Source organism: Aptenodytes patagonicus, chromosome 7 (assembly GCF_965638725.1).
Source record: "Aptenodytes patagonicus chromosome 7, bAptPat1.pri.cur, whole genome shotgun sequence".
Lineage (NCBI taxonomy): Eukaryota > Metazoa > Chordata > Aves > Sphenisciformes > Spheniscidae > Aptenodytes > Aptenodytes patagonicus.
This window is the reverse complement of record NC_134955.1, coordinates 48,724,079-48,746,317: the sequence shown is the minus strand read 5'-3', so window position 1 is coordinate 48,746,317 and position 22,239 is coordinate 48,724,079. Positions and strand designations below refer to the sequence as shown.

The window sequence follows — 22,239 nt, the reverse complement described above, 5'->3', positions numbered from 1 at the left end:
AGGAACAAGAGTGGGAAAATGGAGGAGTAAGGGGATAAAAAGGGCTGGTCATGTGTAAATAGTTGCTGGTCAGTATGCTTGCCTGGCTGTGTCCTGCACCTGATCAGTGCACCCTGTCCTGTCTTCTTATTAAATTCCTTTCTAACTCTTGCCTGGGTGAGGGCTCTCTATTCTGTGTGCATGAGGGTGTACAGGGGTGTGAGTGCAGCAACTGGAGTCGGACCATGGGTCAGAGGGCCCGTACGTCCGTGCTGCCAGAAGCTGGAATGAGCACAGGTTTGCAAGTAAGTGTGTGGTCACTAGCAAAGTGCCTGCCAGGAATACATCTCCAACCTCGCTACTGGTTGAACCTGGGAACACGGAGTGGCAGTAGCCTCACCCCTCTCGGGCTGTTGGATCCAGCATGGTATGTTTTCCTCTAACAGAATTCTTAGTTTACCATCTGACAAAATACCTGGGAAGACTGCTGTTTCATCACCTGACAGAAGGAAAGGTCTTCCAAAGACAGGCTTGCTCCCTTACCTTCTTCTGCATTGCAGTGCAGCAGCAGCACAAGGCCAGACCAGCGCCCTGAGTCTGAGCCTGCTCAAAGGTGAGACTGTTCTCAGCTAGGCTGGGCAGATGCTATCGACACCAGCTTTGCTTTCACCACTACTATATGACATACTAATGACTCATCACTTTTCAGGCTGCATAAGCATTCATTTCTTCCTGATTATGTTTAAATGGAGTTAGGAGATACTAGAGTCACAAATACGATGTGTATGTTTAATCACACCTCTTCACTTTCCAAATAATGTTTTCATGTTAGAATACTATTAAGCTTTTATTAAAATGCCAGCAACATCACTAGGAATCAGATAAGTGCACTTGGTTTTACAATATTTTGATTAGATTAGAGTTAGCACGGCTTCCTATTTACTTGTGAAGATATGGAAAAAAGAAACTTTAAACCTCTCCCAGAGAGTTACACATCATAGGTTCATATTTTATGTTGTTACGGGTTATGGGTTGACGGTTGACCTCAATGATCTTAGAGGTCCAACCTTCCAACCGTAATGATTCTAGGATTCTACAGTGGCACTTACTAAAACGAAACATTAATGTTGCATTGAATTAAGGCACTAAATACAGTAAGCATGGCAACTGAGAAGGGAGAGCCAATCTCATATCCTAGCTGTCTTCTATTGTCAAAGACCAGTCCAAAATTAATTGGATCTGAAACAGCATGCTAACTGTGAGGCCTCATAGAGACACAGGATCAACTAGTAGTGATTGAACTGTGATTTTTCATCCTCTTCCATTTGTGCTTTTAGCAACAGGTAAGAGAAGAGGATCAGGATTTGCTGAGGCTTCACAAGTCACATGAAAATAGGTAACGGCTTGTCTGGCATGCTTTAGTGAGAAGAAAAGGCCTCATTATGAAACAACAGGCAATAAGACAGAAGTATTCACTGTCCCAAAGGCAGCTAGTTTTGGAAGATCAAACCTCCCATAAAGGTAGCGTCAAACTACGTGACTATGACTGCTGACACGCCACATAAAAGGTTTGGGAGAAGGAGAGAGACCTAGGCCAAGAAAAATAATATAAGCAGTATCCTAGAAAGAACACAAAGTGAAGACACCTCCAAAAGCTAGTAAATCTGTAGCACACACAGCCCTGTCCTCCACACTTAATACTGGGTAGAATGCTGAAAACTATCCCCATCTGGACTGATATGAAGTGGGGTCACTGAAAAGGGAGTAAGAAATTTAAGGACTAGATACCTTTGAAAAAATAAAGAAAAATCAGGGCACCAGATATTCTGACACAAACTATAAAACTATCACAATAACTTTAACTTTCTTTAAAGTGAACTATGTATTTCAAGAAACAGTTTACAGGAGATGGACCAAAGAGCTACTTTTCTTTAGGAAATCCTATTTAAAAACCCAAAATATATGTATGCAAAAATATAAGGGTATTTAGACTATACCTATTTTCCCATAAATCCAGCCAATGAAATAGTGCTATCTGTTATGTCTGCATTATGTTGAGGAATCATTCAATGCACCTTCACACAGTGTATTTTGGGATCCTGATCCTGCTTTTGGTTATGCTGATTTTACACTCAGAGGAAAAGAGAGTTACTACCCATTTACATCTGTATAAGCAACAACACTGTTGGGTCCTTCTAAATTCATACTCTGTCAGTGTGCAGAAACAAATAAGATCAGTTTAGGTATCTTCAAGAGTGAAAGGAGAGGATGAGAGGAGTATTAAAATAAATACAGAGAAAGTTAAAAAATGTTCCTATTCTAGGAAACGATGTTAGTCTTCCTTTTCAGAACTGAGATATGACAGTGATGAGAAACAGAGAGAGGGTAAGAAGAAATGAAGTGATGGAAAACAGTATTTTGCATCAGATATATGACGACCCAAAGATATGCAAGCAAAAAACCCTTAATCCTTTCAATGAAAATTAAGAGCAAGTATATTGAAAATTAAATGCTTACCTGGGACAATATACTAGACTCTTCTCAAATGGCATGAGCTTCAGTGGTTGCTGTGGTAGGCTCTTTAACCTACATGTTCCAAAAGTGTAGAGACCCCAAAAGTACAGCTCTGTTTACCTTTAAAACCATGCACTAGGTCCCTTCTATTCAGTTAGCAATGGTGACTGCTCAACCTGAAACTCTTCAACTGATTGGGAATCCCATTTGTCAAGTTACTTTAAAACACTTCTGCTCATTTCAACAGACCCTGGCAGATCCATCTGTGTGTGGATAACTCCCTCTGCACAAGAAAATGCAAGAATGGTTACAGTGATATTTGGTCTGCTCCTGCCTAACCATATTTTATTCATGCAAGAGTATACAGTTTTTCATCAATCAGTTCCCAGCAGGTTCCCTCCTAGAAAGTAGGACAGATGACCCGAGTCATTGCAACAGGCAGCAACAAAATAAGGTGTTGGAGAGGCTAGGAGTAGGGTTGTTCATTTTCAGCAAAGTATCATGAAAAATAAATTAGGAAAATCCAAAGTGTTTTAAAATAAACAAATAAATGCAAACCTTCAGAGGAAGTCTGTATTTAAAAATGTAACAGGCTCAACTATTAAAAATGCATGGAAGCAAAATGATTCAAGATGTTTTGATGCTTATGGGGAAACTAACAAAAGCACTGGATTCAGACTGTCTTCCCACTGCTCTGATTATAGGATTCTCTTTTTCCCTCTTTTTCTTTTTTGAATGTTTCTCCCAATTACTGCTAGATTTTGATTTGCATGAAAACCAGACCATTGCTCCTTGCTACTAAAGCTGATTTCCCACCTGAAGATAGTCTTCCATAGCTAAGCCTTTAACAGCCAACTGTCATCAAAAGTTGAAGATGATGACAACAACAGCAGATTGTTGTCCAGTGCCAGAGGAGCTGATATGGATACTCAGATGACACGCATCAACAAGAACTATGGTGCGAGTTACAGATGGCTAAGCAGCAAGACCGTATGAAATCTTAGGAAGCAAAAGATCCTATTTTTATGCAAATGTCCTCAGCACTGCTGGGTAAAAACTGGCAATCTCAGTTAGCAGAGATTCAAGACACTTTTTCCTATTACCCACTCTATCTTGAAATACAGTGTTAAAACTTCGAAGAGCAAAAGGAATTCAACAAGAGCTGTCAAGCTTTGAGTCATACAGGACTAATCCCACACAGCCCTGCAATAGGGCTGAAGAAGGCTGCAGTTCTCAATGTTGTGAACTCATGATCAAGCTCCTACAGCATATCAGGGCTCACGGCTGGAATAATCACACATCAGCCAATGCTTTGGCTTGTCCCTGGCTACAGGCTCCCAGGGACCACTTCCCAAGACCAAGAAACTAATTGCTTCCACTTCCCTGCAAAGTAGAATCTCATCAGCTGGCAGTGACCAGGAGGGAAAGCTGATCTATTATCTGCTTATGTGTGGTTTTTTTTTTCTATTTGCAACCACAGAGAACCTTTTAAATTTTGCAAATATTGTACATGGGGAAAAAACCCAAACAACTGCTGTCTGCTGTCTAACACTACAAACCTACTCTTAGTCCAAAACTACGGAAAAGCTGTTAAGAAACTGCTTTACAATAAGATTCCTTTGGTGATGCTACAATTGGCTTTGCTACTTGAAAGCTCTATGTTTGCTTTTGGGGCTGCAACACACTTCTTTCCACCTTCCTGCTAGCTTGGATGGGGCTCACTGGTGAGCAAAAAAAACCCAAGAAAATACATGGACCATCCTTGCCTTTTAATCTCTTATAGCATTTCCAAAGCGATGTTTAGCCTTCCATAATCTTTCCACATAAAATCTAACACAGAGGATCTGCCAGTTCAGGAATCTGGTTTCAAGTAAGATAAGCCTCAAAGCACACTTTAGAGCTAAACAGCTCCATTCTTTGTGAAGTGCTTTTTACTTTGAGGCCTACATCAACTTTGACCAGCTCTTTGAAGTAGAACTGAAAAGATTTTGTTTGCTCAATCAGTCTAGAATTGGATATGATCTTTCATTATTATTTTTCACAGAGATTTTATAAACCTTCTTCCCTACTTTTACAGACTGAAAGGGATCTTCTGTGACCTAAAGTTTCAGCTAGAATTTATTATAGAAACCTAAGAGTGGTAAATGCTATATAAAAGGTTATCATGTAACTCTGACAATATACTCAAAAGCTAACATCTAATTTTTCCTTCTTCTGTACCCAAATAAAACTGACTTTGAATAAATATCAGGTTAAGTTGTCACCATTCTGAAATAAAGTAAGAGTTTGAGGTGGGTTTGGTTTGTTTTGTTTTTTAAATACGCATGCCTTTTTTGTAGTGGAGAAGTGCATACAGTACCTGTTGTTATTCTTATGTGGTTCTTTAAAAGTTTTCATAAAGACAACAGGTTACCAGTGAAATATAATATCAGCTCATCAGGTTCCTCAGGTGCTCTTCTGCAAAGCTATGAAATAACAGTTCATCTCTTCCTTGGAGAAACCTAACACAAAATTTTCACATACAATCACCGTGAGGTCTTCCCTCCTCCCCCCCAGCTTCATATCCCACCCAACCCTTCAATTTCAGATGATTTTTTTTTTAAAAGAAAAGAAAAAAAAAGAAAAGAAAAGAAAAACAGCTTATAAAACAGCAAATAAAATAAAGTTATTTTAATATATATAGAAAGAGAACAAAATGAAACTTGAGGGAAAACTTACTGGCGTTACAGTTTATCCTGATACAGTCTAGATGGGGAAAAATAAATGAAAGATGAAATTGCATCCTTCAAGGTAACAGCTGCAGACATCCAAAAACAATCAGTCCACCCTTCCGGGGACAGACACACGCAAAGAGATGTGGCCATTTTATACTTATATACAGTCTGTACAAGTTCAGGAGTGGGTGTATATGTACAGTATATTCTACATAAATATCTGGTACATAAATATATATATATACACACACATATATATACACATATGTATAGAGAGATATACCAATATACATATATATCCACGTTGACACAGAAAGCTATTTTCTTTTTATAGAAACCTATGCATCTAAGAGTATCTTCTACTCCAGACCATGAACTGATGTGAATTACAATAAAAAAATTGACAATTAAGGCAGAAAAAATCTCCCTCAAAATGCAAGTCATACTCCAGCGTCATTTTGCTTTTTAAAGACCTTTAGCAATTTCTCTGAGAAGCTTGAAGCTCAAAGTCAACTTTTACACTTGGTTTCTTTTGAATTAATTTGTATTGTTATTGCATAAATACACCATCTGTCCAACACAGAATACCTGTAAAATCAGCCTATGAGATTTGTTGGTGCAATATTTAACCCTTTCCAGCTCTCCCAAAGACAGACCCTCTTCTCATTCCCCCATTGCCAGCCCAGAACACTTTTTAATATGTGCACAGACACCTTTAACACTGTCCATTCAGGTGAGGAAAGGGTTAATATACTGCCTAGTTTATGTCCTATCATAAAATGGCCACTTGCAAACAGCTAACCGCACGAACGCCCAGCCCAGATTTCAGCTAGTTCTGGAGGTTGGGAATACTTTTTTTTTGCTTGATGGGGAATGGGAATTTCTTTCAAAGGTCCCCAGCCCTGCCAGTTCCTCAGAGCCCAATCTCGCCTTGCTGTCTGAACGCTAAGACTGAATGGGATGCTCGTAACGTTCAGGGAGAAGATGAAATGGGCAGTGAAGTGGCAATCTGGGAATCTTTGCTGGATCTGCTTCATTCAGAAGTTACAGGCAATGGAGGGACGAAGAGGGGTACAAGGAAAGACAAATAGGGCTATGCTTGTGGAATCTAATAAATGGTAACTGAGGAGTCTGCACAAAGAAAACAAGTTGAGGTAGGGGAGCCTGAGCTAGAGGGCTTCTGAGCATTGCTTCTCTCATTTAACAAACTAATGCTCAACGTATCTCAGGACACGACCCATAAGAGGATCCTTCGTTTATAAATGCCTACTTACAGCCTTGTGAATATCCATTACTGTGGTGACTGACATGGGTAAGAGCTATCATATCAGTGCTATTATGTATCTTGAGCCATGCTGACCTTCTCTCAGGAAATCAAGGCCAGGAATAATAGCACCATGCTACTGGACACCCTGTCTGGACAACTAAAGCTTTGACCAGCAAGGACAGTCGTATTTATTACAGAGATATGGCCCAGCAAGAGAGATTATACAGAATGGCAGAGAAATATAATGCAGTTTGCTGCTTAACTGGACCAATTTTATGTTTACTCAGACAAATGTAGGAAAATTATTTCAGCAGCTGAAACTAAATGCAGTTCTTAAAAAAATGAAAGAGGGGAAAGAATAAGAGTCTATAAATAAAGAGCTGTAATAAGCAGGGACACACCAATCAGGAGCACCATAGCCAGAGAGAGTCTGTTTTCAAGCAGAACTTCTCTTGAGAAAATCTGGGTTTGGTTTTGTGCGATTAGGTTTGTCATGTGTCGTCAACCGCAACAGAAAAGTGGGAGCAAACAGTCCTGGAGCAATTGGTACGATCACCATACAGTGGTGGCTATATCCCTTACAGGAGTTGGGTAGGGTAAGGGGAGCTCTGAAGTACATGCTGGGGAACTTCCCTCTATAACCTGACGGAGAGTGAGAGCAAGAGCGAGAGAGACTCCCAAGTTGCACTGCAAGCAAGTGAGATCAAGAGAGTTGTTACAGCTGGAACAACACGAGATATCTTATGGGCTAAACAGTAAGTGTGCTGGAAAGGGAAACATGGCTGGTCCTCAGCAACATCCGTCAAAGTTAGAAACTAAAACCATTGTTGTGTTATTGATGGCTGCAGAGAAGTTTTGCAGTTTTAATTTTTTTGCAGGAATACCGAAATAACTACATGTCCCAGGGCTTACCCCCAGGCTGAGTCACTGACTGCTCCAGGTGAAGGGATTGACGTTTCAAACTGAAAACCAATGTAGTCCTCATCCTGGCTGCTAGATTTCTATTTCAAAGGACAGCGAGAGACCAGGCCACAGAGGGGGTTGCCCTGACAACTACCACAGTGCTACTAGATCTCCAGACTGCGAGCACGAAGGCTCTGCAATGCCATGCAATGGGGTGCCAGGCAGAAATGCCCAAGCGCACTCCAGAAGGACCAGTTCCTGAACAAGACTTGGTCCAGCTGGGTCAGTGGGGATCCCACACGGTAGCTAAGCTAGCACATCTGCCTGCACTGCTACACCAGCACCACCATACTCTCCACACTACCTTCAGAGAACAAGTACAGGTGGGTTTTTTTTCATTTCCTTAATTCTGAGCCTTGCCCAAAGCAACTAAAAAAAATTTCCAATCATTAATACATGAAGCTGTTTTCTCCCTCTTACATGAGTTTTAGAAAGGAAGAAAGTACCTATTTTCCTCTAAACTAGTACAATGCTACAAATCCAGAGCAAAGTATGCTTTCCCTGGCAATAAGGTACAGGTTTAGCCTGGTCTTTGTGCTCAAAACAGCAGCAGCTGGGAGATTCAGGAATAATTAAAAAAAACCACTTGGGATTCCTCCTGCACAGTACCGGGGCAATAAGACTTCTGGTAATCGTTCTCTGGGGCTCTCAGTACTGTTACCAACTTCTACTGATGGGATTTGATTTATTTAGGTATGACTGCATTCCTGACTCAAAAGAGGTTTTCCCTTGCTTTAGGTTTTGAAGATGAGTATGCCTAAACAGCTGTAAATCCAGTCACCTGCCAGTTCAGCAACTGGATGAGGAATCTGGAGGACAGCGGTAAAGTGAAAACACAGTCTGTAACTATACAGGGAGCAGAATGAGCTGGGAAGACCTTCTACAGTACCTTCTTTCATTATTATTCCTAATGTAAACCAGAAGCTGCTTCCTTAGTGCTCAGATGGAAGGTTTTCCAGAGCACATCACCTGGAAAATGGGCCAAAGACCCTCTCTTTGGAAAAGGTTAAGTAGCTCCAGTGCAATTAGCTGACACTAGGGATTCATTGCTTGAATGGAGAAATCTTTAGTAGCAGACAGAAGTCTCTGCAAATTAGGCCTGTATTTCTTACCATTTGTATCTTTGTGCCTGAAAATAGTGATATTTATTTGACATGCTAAGGCCCCAGACTGTTTTTTCCTTGAATCAGGAAAGAAAGTCACCTTTTTTGCGTGAGGACAAAGCGTTTGTTCCTTTTGATAAGCATCCACATGTGGTTATGGAAGAGCACTTTAAGGCAAGACTAGGACAAGAAAGATAATCGGGGCCTGGCTGTTTCTAAGCTCACTCTAGGTTATTTCCTATGGGGAAACCAGATGAGGTCCTGTGCACGCTCTTACCCCATGTTATAGATTGTCTCCTTGCCTCTCTCTTACTTGCATGCACCTACCTGTAACTGGCAGCTGACATATTTTTGTATGTCTATGAAAATTAAAAAAAAAAAAACAAAAGCACTTGTGTGTACTGATTATAGAAAAGAAATTTATTAATGAGAAACTGTGAATGGGCATACACTTACAGGTATGAGTGTATGATTTGCACAAAAGGAAATTTGGCATAGAAGTTCACATACATTTAAAAAAGAAAAATAGAAAATGTGCCTACTCTGTTTGTATGTAGGAATGACAAAAGAAACTTTGCATTTTGGAGAGGCAAAGATGTCTTTGACACCCCTGAGGAGATATCTTAGGAAAAGATAGTCAAGAGGGATGATTACACTTCCTTACAAGAGAACTGACTCAGGTTAACAAGAGGCAGGCAGTATTTATTCTAGTCACCAGTGACCTGAAGACAAGCCAGGCCAGGAAGAAAAAAATCTGAAATATTACTTAATAAAAGTCAGTGACACTATAACCCTCCCAATCATCAATGGGAGGAAAAAAAGTGAAGGTCTATCTCCCTATCGGACCAGCCATTTCTTTCCCTTTCTGCACATCTTCTCAGCATCAGAAATTATTCCCAAGTATGTTCCAAGCCATGATTTGCTTCATTTCTCTCTCTCCTTCCACTCTAGACCCATTTCTTCAGAGTCCTTCTCAACAGAAGTGAGATCTGTATCACATTTGAACTTCTAATCTTCACACAACAAACACTCAAACTACTGTGAGACGTACTGTCAACATGCAGATTGCAGTGCCTCGGGCACCCACATGGGAAAGGTCTGAAACAACTTCCTCGCCCCTCTTTCTTAGAGAATTATTCATCCCTGCTCTTCGTTTCCCTCCCACCTTCTACAGCAAGCACCCAGCCGCCCATGCCCACCCACGCCTGCTGTACGATGTATCTATCCCCTGTTTGGTTTGGACACTGAATGCTGAAGGGGTGAGTGGGATATGCCAGCCCCTGCAGGCTGCTCTGTACGCTCTGTTCTCAGGGCTGTTTGCTGTGCGGGCCGCAGGCTTCAGGCCTTTGAAGGGTTGAATACCATCTTTTGATTTACCATGGCTGATGGGGTATGGGAAAGCTTTACAACTGAAATACACAGAAGAGTTAAAAAAAAAAACAAAACAAAAAAACCAACGTAGGAAAGACTTTAATAACCACACAAATGATAATAAGTAATCACATGGAATAGATCAAAGAAGAGAAGAAAGAGACAGCTCTTAGTAATAGTTTTAAATGACTTATAAGAAAAGCACAATTAAATAATTCACCACTCAAAACAGTCTTTGTTTGCACACATCTGTCATGGGTTAGACACTTGGGGGGATGCTGACACATAGCTAGTCAGCACCGAGCATGCTCAGGTCTTCAGAGGTGGTGCTAATGACTGTTTCTCACTGGTAAGGGGATTTTGGCAGGGTCAGATAATGAAGATTTGGTTCTTGTTTGTGACATTTTGGCTATGAACAGTCTCCTTAAAGAGTTAGATGTGACTTACAGTAAACAACGGAAAATGAATGGCTCTGGTAAGGTCATTCCTCCTCAAGTTCTGTTTCTTCAACAGCAAGGTAACTTTGCCTTTTTGATAGAAGGTAAGTCCTGTTTCAAGGAATATATCTGACAGCTTTATAAACCTGAAGAGAGGAGAGGTGAAGCTCAATCCAGGTTCCAACAGTCTAAACTACCCTTCTGTTGAGTTGGGCACAGAAGGAGGGTGCTGACAGGTTTCCACTGATGCAGCCTGTAGTCACTTTTGGGGGAAGATTCAATCTCACAAAAGTTTCCAGCTGAAAAGCTGGCAAATCTGGCATACAAATTGCTTCAGTCCCTGCAACTACACAAAAGTAGCCTTCAGTTAACACGGTTTGGTTTACAGATTTTGTCCCTGTATTAAACCATCAATGACGCATTTCTTTCCAAACATATGTAGACCATATGTCAATTCTTTAGTCACGTCTTTTAAATGCCAGATAGTAAGAGTTGAACAGTCCACCTCTAGGCTAGGTAATGGTGTAACAGACCCCAGCGAGTGTTAAAAGTGACCAATGCCAATCAGGCACACAATGTAGACAGGCCCTGAGGGAAAATATTGTCTGCCAGCATGATATAAGGAAAACTGGAATGGAAAGAGTAAGCTGTAAAAAATTGTAAGTATATTCAGGGTAATCTAAATATACCCTCCTCGTATTCACATAGGGTCTAAGCCTAGGAGGCCCTGAACACCCAAAAGGAGCAATTCCCCCTGTTCTCATTGATTTTAAAGGAAGATGAAGATATAACAGAATCAAACAAGTGGTACCTTTCTCAGAAGAAAAAGTGATAATTTTTGATGAAGACTGGCAGTTTTCATGCTGTAGTACTTTTCATGTGGGAGTATCAAAGGCGACAGAAGCAGCAGTTACTAAAATACCACTACATCCCTGGCAGGTTGCAAAGTATTCTCTCTCCAACAAAGAGAGAAACTAGGGCATGCAAGGTAAAAGAACTGGCTCTGGGTTACAAGGGGGTAGCGTAGAGCTAAGCAGATATTCAGCTGCCCCATCACTTCCCCAACAGAAGCATACCACTGCCAGTCTTCCAGTGATTAAGTTTATTCTCTGAGAAGAAAATGGCTAGCAATAATTGCCAAGAAAGGAAACAGTGGTGAAAAAAAAAAATCTCATTTTGCCAGATTATTAGCACCAACTGTATTAGATGAGAAGAAAATGCAGACATATATATATATATACTCACATGCACTGGAGTTTTGTGAAAGATTCTCTTTGCACATGTAAGAATGCTCGACAGCAATTCTTTTGAGCTGTTCTCCAGAGAAACCCTGCAAATCTATGAAATTTTCCTTCACTTAAAATTAATATAGGCAGAGGCGGCTATCATCAGAGTGCTGTTTCTCTTTATTTGAGAAGTTACTGTCATAGCTGAAATTGACCTATTCCCTCTGTCCTCTAGGTCAGTCTGGATAGCACAGCAACTGCTCCTATGCTAGCTAGACACTCAATAGCACTTTACACTTCTTCAGTCAGGCTAAGCAGAGCATATATATATATTCCAAACAGGAACTCTGTAACACTGCATTTTCTTTTTTTTTTTTTTTTTTTTTTTTTAATAAAAAGCAAGGGTTTCTATAGGCCTTTAGGTAGAGACTCTTTGCTTTTAAGAGATATGAACTTGTTTAAATGCATCTTCTTCTCTTCACTTTCTTATTCCAAAAGCAGCTATTAGGGTCTGACTTGCACTTTCAAAGCCAAAAAGACACTAGAAGCAATTTTTAAAAACAAGCTAGTTCCAGAGGACAACTGCTGGACAACATATTGCTCAGGTGAGGGTGAGGAACCCTAAAATCACCACTCAAGCTCATCTGTGGTGCAGCAAGACCTTGATAAACTTGCCATATCTAGCTGGGACAGGAGTTAAAAAACAAGAACCATTACTACAGGTATGGGTGTATAATACTTTTTTTGCCCTCTACAAACAAAGCCACTACATGGTTTGCTCCTGATATCACCACAGCAGGGCTTTGAAGATGCTGATACTGTTAGCTCAAAAAGTGCAAAAGCTTGTTCCAGTGGGGCTTAGAATTTGGAAAGCTGACACAAGCTTTCACAGACCATGCACACATCTTCATATAGAGTACCCTACATATTAGAAGAGGTTTAACATTTCACACTATCATGATAGTTCTGTTTCTTTGACTCAGAAACTCTTCTTAGTTATATTCCTGGATTCACATGAAGCAACAATTTGCATGACTGAAAAGTGAAAGAAAGCTTCAACTCGTGTATTTGCATTCTTTGAAAAGGCTATTTGTCATTCAGTACAGTACTTGAAGACTGGCAAGAAAATGGACTGAGGCTAATCTAATAGTACATTCACTCCCAACTTTTTTTTTCATTGTTGTTATTGTTGGACTTGTTTCTAATTGTCTTTTTTTATTATTTTCTGGGAAAGTGTAACTCTAAGGAGACAGAACACAACTCTTTGGGATGGGGGGTGGTGCAATTCTATTATTGTTGCCTTCATTTTAATAAAGACAGAATAAATAAAAAACCCAGGCTTTTTTACTAGATATAAAAAGCCCTAAAGGCTGAAACATATAGCAATTAGAAAATAGAAATAATTAGCAAATTAGTAAAATAGATGAATTTGTATCAAACGCTGCCAAATTCTGTAAAGGGCATGGGATTCACAGGACTTCTGCTTGCGACCATATCCATTTTGCTTCCCTCCCATGTTTGGCTTTGACTGTTTTGAGTGATGCTGGATGAATGAGGGATGTAACTGATCAAAAGATGGACCAAGCAGCATGTCTCACACAGAGCTCACCAGTCCCAGACCAAGAAAGGAAACTTAAAAACTTAAAGACTTAAAAACCAACACTGTCCATAACGAAGAACCGACAGCAAATCTTCATGCAGCAATGCAGAAGAGAATTTCTCTCCGCAAGGGAATACCATTATGAAGGTCTCAGCAATTATTTTAGAAATCAATCCAATCCAATCAAACCAACAGAAATTAAACAAAATTATTTAAAAAACCACTAATCACAAGCCCAAACTAATAGTGAAGGGGAAATGGAAGGTTTTTATACGATACCTAAATTGACCATAAGTTTGACACGGCCTCCGTCCAGCTCCAGGCGCAGAGTGTCTGCAGAGTCCCGTGAGGTGGTTGCCATCAACAGCCCATAAGCGCGCTGGGACATGAAACGGAAGGACACGTCTTCTGCTTCTGTATGCATGACCATAGGCATGATGATCTTCATGTACATGCTGCCATCATAGCTCAAGATAGAGGCCTCTGCAAGGAATCAGCAAACAATTGCAAAAATTGAAAAGAAGTTACACCTCTGCATGATCTTTACTCCTGAAGAACCCTGACATCTATGATAGACCACTGAGTTTACAGAAACCATACCACTCGCCACAGAAAGATATGTAACTGGGGAAAACCACAGCAATTGTTTAACTGCATCTAGCAACCCTATGTGGCAAGCATGAGCAGCAAACACAAAGATATGGTATTCACCACAACTGGAGGCAGCAGTGCTCATGGAGACACAATCCCCAAGAACAAGTGTGTTAGCACAGGGCGCTTTTGTAATAATGAGCTGGCAAAGCCTCCATTTTTCACACCTTCCAGAAAATGCAATCTCTTCCATTAGTCCAGCCTTCCCTAGCACTAGCTGTAATGACTACTTTAAATAATGTCTACAACACTTCTACTAGACCATTTAGTCTTGCCTTTGAAAGCTCAGAGTTCTTATTGCCAGTACTCTTAAGAGCTGTTGCTTATTTAGAGAGGAATTTCATTCCATTGCTAGCACTTGAAAGAAAAACAACTGTGTGAAGCAAGTTTCCTAACAGGTCTTCTCTACGTCAGATTTGTGTTGTTTTGTGATTTTATATTTTTCCCCTCCTTACTAACAACTAATGTTAGTAGAGCTCTGCTGACACAACCGATGGCACTGCAATGCAAATGAAGAAAGGAACAAACCAAACTCCATTGCAAGTTTAAGTGCCATTCAAACACAGTAAAAGTCAGGAGATGGAGGCACAATGAAAGCCAGGAGGAGGAAAAAGAAAAAAACAGCAAGGAAATAAATTATATTTTCTTATCATCTCTGAGGATGTCAAAGAAAATGGGAAGTTCAGCTGAGGAAAGGAGTTATAGTACTTAACATTCTCTATTTGTTCAGGGTCTTGCCTGCAGAAACTGATATTCTTCTCTAAGGGGGTAGAATTAAAGTCTTGTGATCGAACTGCAGCAACCACTACAGCACGGCAATCATTGTTTCAGTCCAGGAATATGCTCCAAAGCATTTTTATCTGCAAAATTTACAAATCTACATAAATATATTAATGTATGAATCAGAGCATCCCTTCTCCCCACAGCCCACCCCTACCAAAGGCAGAGCTGTAGAGATTGCTCCATGTAGGACTTCTACCACAAAACCGCATATAAAAATCCCAGAGGTTAAAAAAAAGACCAGTTCAGCTCCCTAGGCACGTGGAAGGATGGCCCCGTAAAGCACTCTTACCAGTGCCTCATCCAGTTTAGCCAGTTTTCTCAAATGGTTGGGATTCTCACCAGGCACTGCACACACCCCAGAAAGCTAACACCCCATCTAATTTAACCAACTGCAACAACATGTATTTGGAATCTAGATGTTCTCCTTATGTTTCACCCCTTTGTCCTGTATTTCCCAGCCAGGCCACTCATGCTGACAGGATTGGAACTTCTAGAGGGAAACAGCAAGCTTGGCAGAGCCAATCCTTACGTCCTCTCAATGCCTAAATGTTAGATACTAGAGTAGGGTAGATGGAGGGGAAACTGAGAAACAGCCATATGTCCATGCTGGAAAGGACCCATGGCTGGCTCCACAATAGCCAGTAACAGAACTGCAGCGTGTAATAAATATGCAAATGAGGTGATAAATAAGGATATAAGTATCAAGCTGATAAAGTGACAGAGGACACCTGTATATGGTTACAAAACATTTGGTGAGGATCACTGTGGTTGTGCTGGTGCAGCGACCCACCGCGCTAATAGCTGGTATGCAGCACCTCTCTGGTCATGGGACATACAAACGCATTAAGAAGAAAACTTTCCTGGGAACACCATTAAAATAAGATGGCTGTGAACAGCATCCCTATTCACCAGTTTTCTTAGCTACACTCCCCACACACTGTCATGGTCTGTACACACAAAGCTCTCTACAGACAACACCCACTCAGCCATACATATATCTTCTGGGTACAAGCTGTCAGTGCTGCCCTGGGGACTCACATCTTCACTTGGCCAAGAAACAGAGAAGGAGAGAAACCTTCTTTTTCAAGGTGTGGGAATGGTTTCTTCTCTTCAAAGCACAGTTCTCTTTCCCCTCACGTCTGCACCTCTTACTTGCCACCCACAGCTGCAAGCTGGAACTAAATGTACTGTATATTATACATACACTCAAAGGCAATGCGTATGTACACACAAACCCTTCTTACTCTCTTTCCTCTTTCTCTCTCTGCGGATTGTATTAGAAAATGCAGTCAAGCATGAAATGGCTCTTTTGACGCCTTCAGCTCAGATGTGCCTTGCATGAAACAGTTGCCTGCCCTAGTGCTTCAATAGCTGTGAGAAGGGGGTTGGCGGATATCAGGACTATGAGTGGGAGTAGCTGACACAAGTGCCCCAGCTCTGCTGCTTCCTTCTCCACAGTGCCATGCGTTAGGTGCTTTGGAAACATGAGTTTTTCTGCAGACACTAGAAGACAACAAACTGAAAGCGTGGTAATAATGAGTCTCTTCCCTTCAGAAAGAATTCATGTCCTTCAGCTCCACTGATCCCATTGCCAGAAAACTACTGTCCTTAGACAAGAAATCCCAACCATTATTATTGTAGTTATGTAAGAAGGACCTGAAGAACACCCAGAATTGCTGAAGATGGCACAAAAGTCTAGACAGTGTTTCAACTGCCACAGCAGCCTAAATCAGGTATTACTGTCCCTTGTCTGGCCAGTCTGCTACAAACAGGGAGCAATGAATCCTTGTAACAATAAGCAGATAAAATTAAATAGCCTGAAATAGTTGAAACAGCCTCCGCACAACCATAGGAGATGATGAGTTTCTGTTCTTTCGTGTGTCCTGTGCTGACCTGAGCCTGGCCCAGCTCAGACCACCTATGCACTTGACATCTTTTAAAAATAAAGAGATTTCATTCTCACTTTGCAAGTCTTCACCATCTGGAGTATCTGGGAGCTTTTTCAGCACATGTCCTTGCAAGCAGACCATTCCCTCCAGCTACAAAAATACCCCTTCAGAGAAGGGTATTGCCTAATAGCTGTCGTATGAATAAAACCTATCTCCTTTTCCTGACAGTCAGTCCCCAAAACTTGAGGAAGGCATGTTACAGCTGAGCAACACATACAGCAAATCTGCTCAGGGTTGAATGTAACCTGGCAACAACTAGGTGACCTCAGCCTCCTAGGCACCTGTGCTGGTGACTTCTGCCTGAATACAGGCATACATTCGATTGTCCTCGGCCATCTGCAGCAATGGGACTGTAATGCTTCTGTTCAGCACCATAAATACAGGCAGCAGCACAGTTATCCAAGTTTAAAATACATGCACATTCCTTCCACCCTTCTACTTTTAGGGTAGCTATTATACTTGGATGTCTCACAGAGACATGCATAGGAGCAGGGGTTGGAACCATGTTTCAGAGACCCACAGATTTGTACAGACAAAAAGATCCAGAGCGGCATTTATTTGCGATCCCAAAGCCAGAAGCTTCATTGCCATTAGCTTGGAGATGGGAAAAGGAAGAAACCAGGTGCTGATTCAAAACCGCCCTGACATAATGCCAGAGATCTGTGAAAATCAATATGTTATTAGGAGCGATTAGCTTCCCAGTCTTGTGCTCTGAGACCCTGCCAGCTTTCATTTTACACTTAGCATCCAAAGGAGCAATTCACTGCTGCTTCCCCGCAAGACTCTGTATAAACCTCCTGGGGAGATGGCAACAGGCATATTCTTAGAATACAGAGAGAAAAATATTCAAGAGTTCTTAATGTTCTTTCTCCTGCTTTCTAACCTTTCTCTTGTATTAATCTCCATTCTTTGCCTCTTTCCTTTCTTCTCCCTTTTAGTTTTTCCTTAGTCTCCTGTTCTTCCCTGTGGTCTCTTTCCCCTGCCTCCCAGATTACAATATAGCTTTCTTCCTGAAATTTCCAGAAAGATAACAGTGCAAGAGGAAGGAAAAAATATCCTCCCTTCACAAAAAGTTTACCTGAAGTCACCAACGACAGCAGTTCAGGGCACATGACATATTCCCCCTAGCTACATTTGCAAGAGTCGGCTATTGCCACCTGCTCCCACTGAGCAGAGCTTCCAGAGACAAGTGTCACCAGCTGGAGAGGCACGAGACACCTGGCAAGGAGCAAGTGTGGAAAACACGTATGCTGGTTCAAAACTAAAGGGGAATATAGATCAAACGCTTCCACCTTCTCGCAAAAATTCAAATATCCTTAAAGAAAAAGTGCCAAAGCTTTGTATCCACAAACCAGATAAAACTTCCCTGTAGGCATTACACAGCACACCTCTTTCCCTCCCATACCCCCTAGCAGACACATGGCCACAAACAAAACCAGCCTTGATTTTCTGAAAACCAAAATTATACTTAAAACAAACAAAACAAACAAACAAACAAAAAACCCCAGAACTGAAAAAAAGGCCTAAAAAAAGAAAAAGAAATCCTCATTCCTGTCCAAGTGGATTCCATACAGATGAATTTCAACAACAGAAGTCTGTCAAGTAATTTGGGGAGCCCAAATGTAATCACTCAGACTGAAATCTAACTAGGTCGCAGAAGATAATGCTCCTTTTTTGGTGGAAAAAATGTCATGGGAACTTGAAGTGCTCACAAGCTGTTACGACCTTGCACGTCATCTGGCAGGGTGAGAGCTGGGAGCTGCGGGTCTCCCAGGGCCGGGCCCTCGCTGCCCAGGGCTGTCCCACACACCCAAGGAGGTGAACACAACAGACCTGCAGATCATGGCCAGGTCCAACCAAGAGCCCAGGAAACATCATGGCGATGAGGCAGGCCTGGGGTCAGGCCGGGAACTCAATCTGCAGGCCAGGGCTAAGATCAGGTGCCGCAATTGCCAGGCAGGGCCACGGTGGCAGGGATGGGACGTGGGCCTAGCTCGGCAGGGCCCGTGGCCAGGCAGGGCTGTGGGGAGCTGGAGACCAGCCCTGCTGCGGCATCGCTGAGGCAGGGGCTGATGGCCCCAGGGGGCTGACATGTGGTTCTGGGCCGTGGGCAGGGTGGGGGAGCCCTGGGGGCCAGGCAGGGCCTGTCGGTGCCCTAAGGGCCCAGGCGGTGTGGAGCCAGCAGTACCATGCTCTGGCACTGCTTCTCACTGACCCAAAAGAAAAGTCCATGTTTACTAAATGCACTATGACACCTTTTGCAGCAAATTGGATTTTCCCTGGATGTCTCCCATTTAGGTGCCACTGGACCTCCCCTTACTCAGCCTGCCAAATAGGACAGAACAACTGAAAGGAATTTCAATGTAATTCACTAGCACTGAGGGACAACAACTGAGAACGCAAAACCATCTTTAAATACCTGCCTAAAGAGAACCATTACATTAGAAATAAGAATGGGTTTTATTAGTCTAGCAAAATACCCTGCAAATAATACCACTAATCAACCACTGATAGGTTTATTGTTCTAGTAAGAACAAAGCCATTCTGCTTTAAAGATTTCAGCCTGACAAGATGTCAATAACATTATCATCAGTTGTTATGCACTGGAAACTCATGAAGATAAAACAGTTAAAATCTCGGACACAGACAAACACAGAAATGTAAATAACCTGGACTGGTTTTGCCGGTGCTTAATCTCCCTCACAGACCAAAGTATTTCTGCAACATCACTCCCAATTTTTCTTTGCTTCAAATTAAGATGATGCCTCCCTTCCCTACTCCCAGTGGTTATACAGCTGCTTTACAAAAGGACCTTCGTATCCTGAAGCTCAGCATACCATCACCCTAGTTCCCTCACTCTGTTCTAGACTAAGTAAACCCCTTTCGTTCAACTTCTCCTAGCTTTTATTATCTAAAACTTGCCTCTTCTGCTTCTCACCTCTGGCTTCTCTCTGATTTGTATACTACTTTCTTAAAGTCAAATGCTCCAACTTGAATAGCATATGTCAGTTAAGACCAAACGGGCACTAAAAGTAGAATAATTACATAAGATACCCTTATCAGTACAATGTGTACAAAATATTTCCAGATGAGCAGCAAACAAGAGAGATAATAGAGCTATCTTCAAAGCATTCATCACATTTTCAGGGATGCAAGAATACTGGTGGAGCAGTAATAATAATTGTCACTTATAAGGCCGCTGCTATGGACAAAAATTGCTAGCAGATGTTTACATAGGCCAGATGACATCCAGATGAATATCTTTCATCAAAAACATTTTTTCAAAACCTTGCAAAATTTATTTCATAACAGTATTTAAAACATTTCATTACTTTCAACATACATTTAAGTCTGAAAATAGCCCAGAAGTGCAGGTTGTTTCATATAAAATAAGAAATTCCTGAAGAATTCCTGAAGTGCAAACCACACCTATTTATTTCTCTAGAAAGTCAGAACAAAATAAATACCCTATTCACCATTTCCCTTTCCATACCACTGTCTCCTCCTGTTCCAGTGTCTTATATATTTCCTATCCCTTTCCTTTGTGATTTTTCCAAACACAAGCAGAAATATCAAGTTACTGCAGAAAAAATTATTGCCTAAGTATCCACAAAATGGAAGACATACAAAAATCTAGGCAAAGAAGGCAAACTAAAAGCCCCAGCAACACATCTGTATGGAAGTGCAGGGTTCAGTGCAAGTACTATAACGTCCTTTTTCAGGCAAAAAAAAAATTTAGCTTGATTCATAAAGTTTAGACATTGAAATGACTTTGGTTATGAATGGAAGCAATTCTGAATTTATTTCAGAACTACACAATTATTTTTTTTCTGAATCCAAAATTAACACCTTGCTTTTCTAGTTCAATATTATAAGGAGGTTATATAAAATATAATTATAATTATAAAAATCCTGTAAATCGGTCCTGAGAATTTTCAGCTCAAAGTGGGTGAAATCTCAAGGAACTAGTTAAAACTGTGAAGCTTTCACCATTGTAAGGGAAAATCACACCAGATTTTTGACTATCTACAACAAAAGCTTCAATGGAGACCACCTAAATTTTAAACTGACCTAGAGAAGGCATATTAGGATGCAGGATCCCAAATCTCCCTCCGTTAATAAACCTCACAAGCCTTTGCACTCTAGATTCTAGCTTTGTTTAACTTCTGAAATGAACCAACTCTCCAGCTCCCAAGGCTAACCTATGGCTACCCTACAAAGAAGTATGTACCAGTTTCCATCAGCTTCAGGCTTGGTACGTGCTTCCTCTTCTCCTGTCATCACCACACACAAAAGAGGGTAAGTTAATTAAGGGGTGTTGTCAGGTGGGCAGTTCCAAAAAAAGAAAAAAAAGCCTTTAATCCACAATGAAAGGTAAATGTTATCTAATAAACTTTGCATCTCCCTTCTTCAGGCTGTAATCATAAAGAACTGGGTTAGGGAGGAGCTGTAAGAGCACTGAGTAGCACAGTGGAAATATTTGCAGACAGAGGAAACTGTAACTTGTAAATGTTATTGCTAGCCCTGGGAGGTGATGAGCGAGGCTATATTGCCATACTGAAGCTTGGCAGAGACGCAGGGGAACGAAGAAGGAGCACATGGGCTCTTCAAACTTACTCCAAATGTCACTCTAACATTTACAGAGCTGTGTACAACTGTTTGGGAAGAAATCTCTGGCAAGAAGGCTAAGGGTAGAAGAAGAATTGCTCCTCAAAGCCAAGGAGTGTAATGGGGAAGGCATGGGGAAATCTGCTACTAAAATGATAGCCTAAGAGTTTGCATTATATGGGTGATACAGTTTAGAAAGTGATGTGACTTCTGTTTAGTTCAAACAATTCTGAGTCCTCTTCATGGCACTGTCAAGCTGCATGAAGCATCTGATCACTGTCTTCTCAGTAGTCACTAAGAAAGGGGGATTACAGCAAAGATGGAATTTGGCTTGTCTCAGAGGTGTTCAGTGAAAAAAAAGAGGCAGCAGACACAAGTTGCAGCAAGGGAAATTCCAGAAAATCATAAGGAAAAAATTACACAATGAGGGTAGCCACACACTGCTACAGAAAGGCTGTAGAAAATCCACCCCTGGAAATTTTCAAAACTCAACTGGATAATGCCTTTAACAACCGATTCTGCTCTTGAAGTTGGCCCCACTTGGAGCAGGTGGTTGGGACAGAAACTTCCAGAGATTCCTTTCAACCATGATTATTCTATGACAAGTGCCAGAATGCACCAATTTCACTGGATATTGCACCATTTCACAGACATCACCTTACACCTCCAAGCTGCTACTGATCTGAGATGGAAAAGATTTTGTCTTGTGAGTTATCACGTTAATGGGCATGCTGCTTACAGCATGTTGTCAAGACTGAAGAAACCTAAGATTCAAAACTTTCCTCTCCTACAGGCACTGTATGTCCTTGGGCAAATTCTTTACCCCTGCTGAATCATCTCAGAACAATTACAGTTAGGAAGCAAACATATTATGACACTACTAAACACATCCGACTGCTGTGCTTTCAGTCCTTTTCTCCTACAAGCCACGATGCTCTCACTGAACTGGTGTGTCACATACTGCCAACATCTCCCAGTGGCTGCTGACTCTCAGGTGAAAATTGAAAGGCTTCTAAGGGTGGCTCTCAGCAGTAAAATTTTCATTACTTCCCCGAATTTCCAGGAGATGTGGGC

The 22,239-nt window shown here is 41.3% G+C and overlaps 1 protein-coding gene across 18 annotated transcripts in view; it reads right to left on the bottom strand.

The window, feature by feature from the left end:
* NRXN3 (neurexin 3) overlaps positions 1–22,239 on the bottom strand; it is a 1,062,297-nt gene that overhangs the window by 674,854 nt on the left and 365,204 nt on the right. For 15 of the 18 annotated variants that reach the window (XR_012995937.1, XR_012995938.1, XM_076345216.1 and 12 more), the window contains 2 exons: positions 13,454–13,657; positions 5,212–5,238 (listed from right to left, as the gene is read on the bottom strand). Coding sequence is in view for 15 of the 18 variants with exons in the window: in XM_076345216.1 (XP_076201331.1) it covers positions 5,212–5,238; positions 13,454–13,657 (231 nt within the window). In the remaining 3 variants the exon portion in view is untranslated. The remainder of the gene's footprint in view (positions 1–5,211; positions 5,239–13,453; positions 13,658–22,239) is intronic. The other 3 variants (XR_012995939.1, XM_076345196.1, XM_076345198.1) reach the window with 1 other exon arrangement.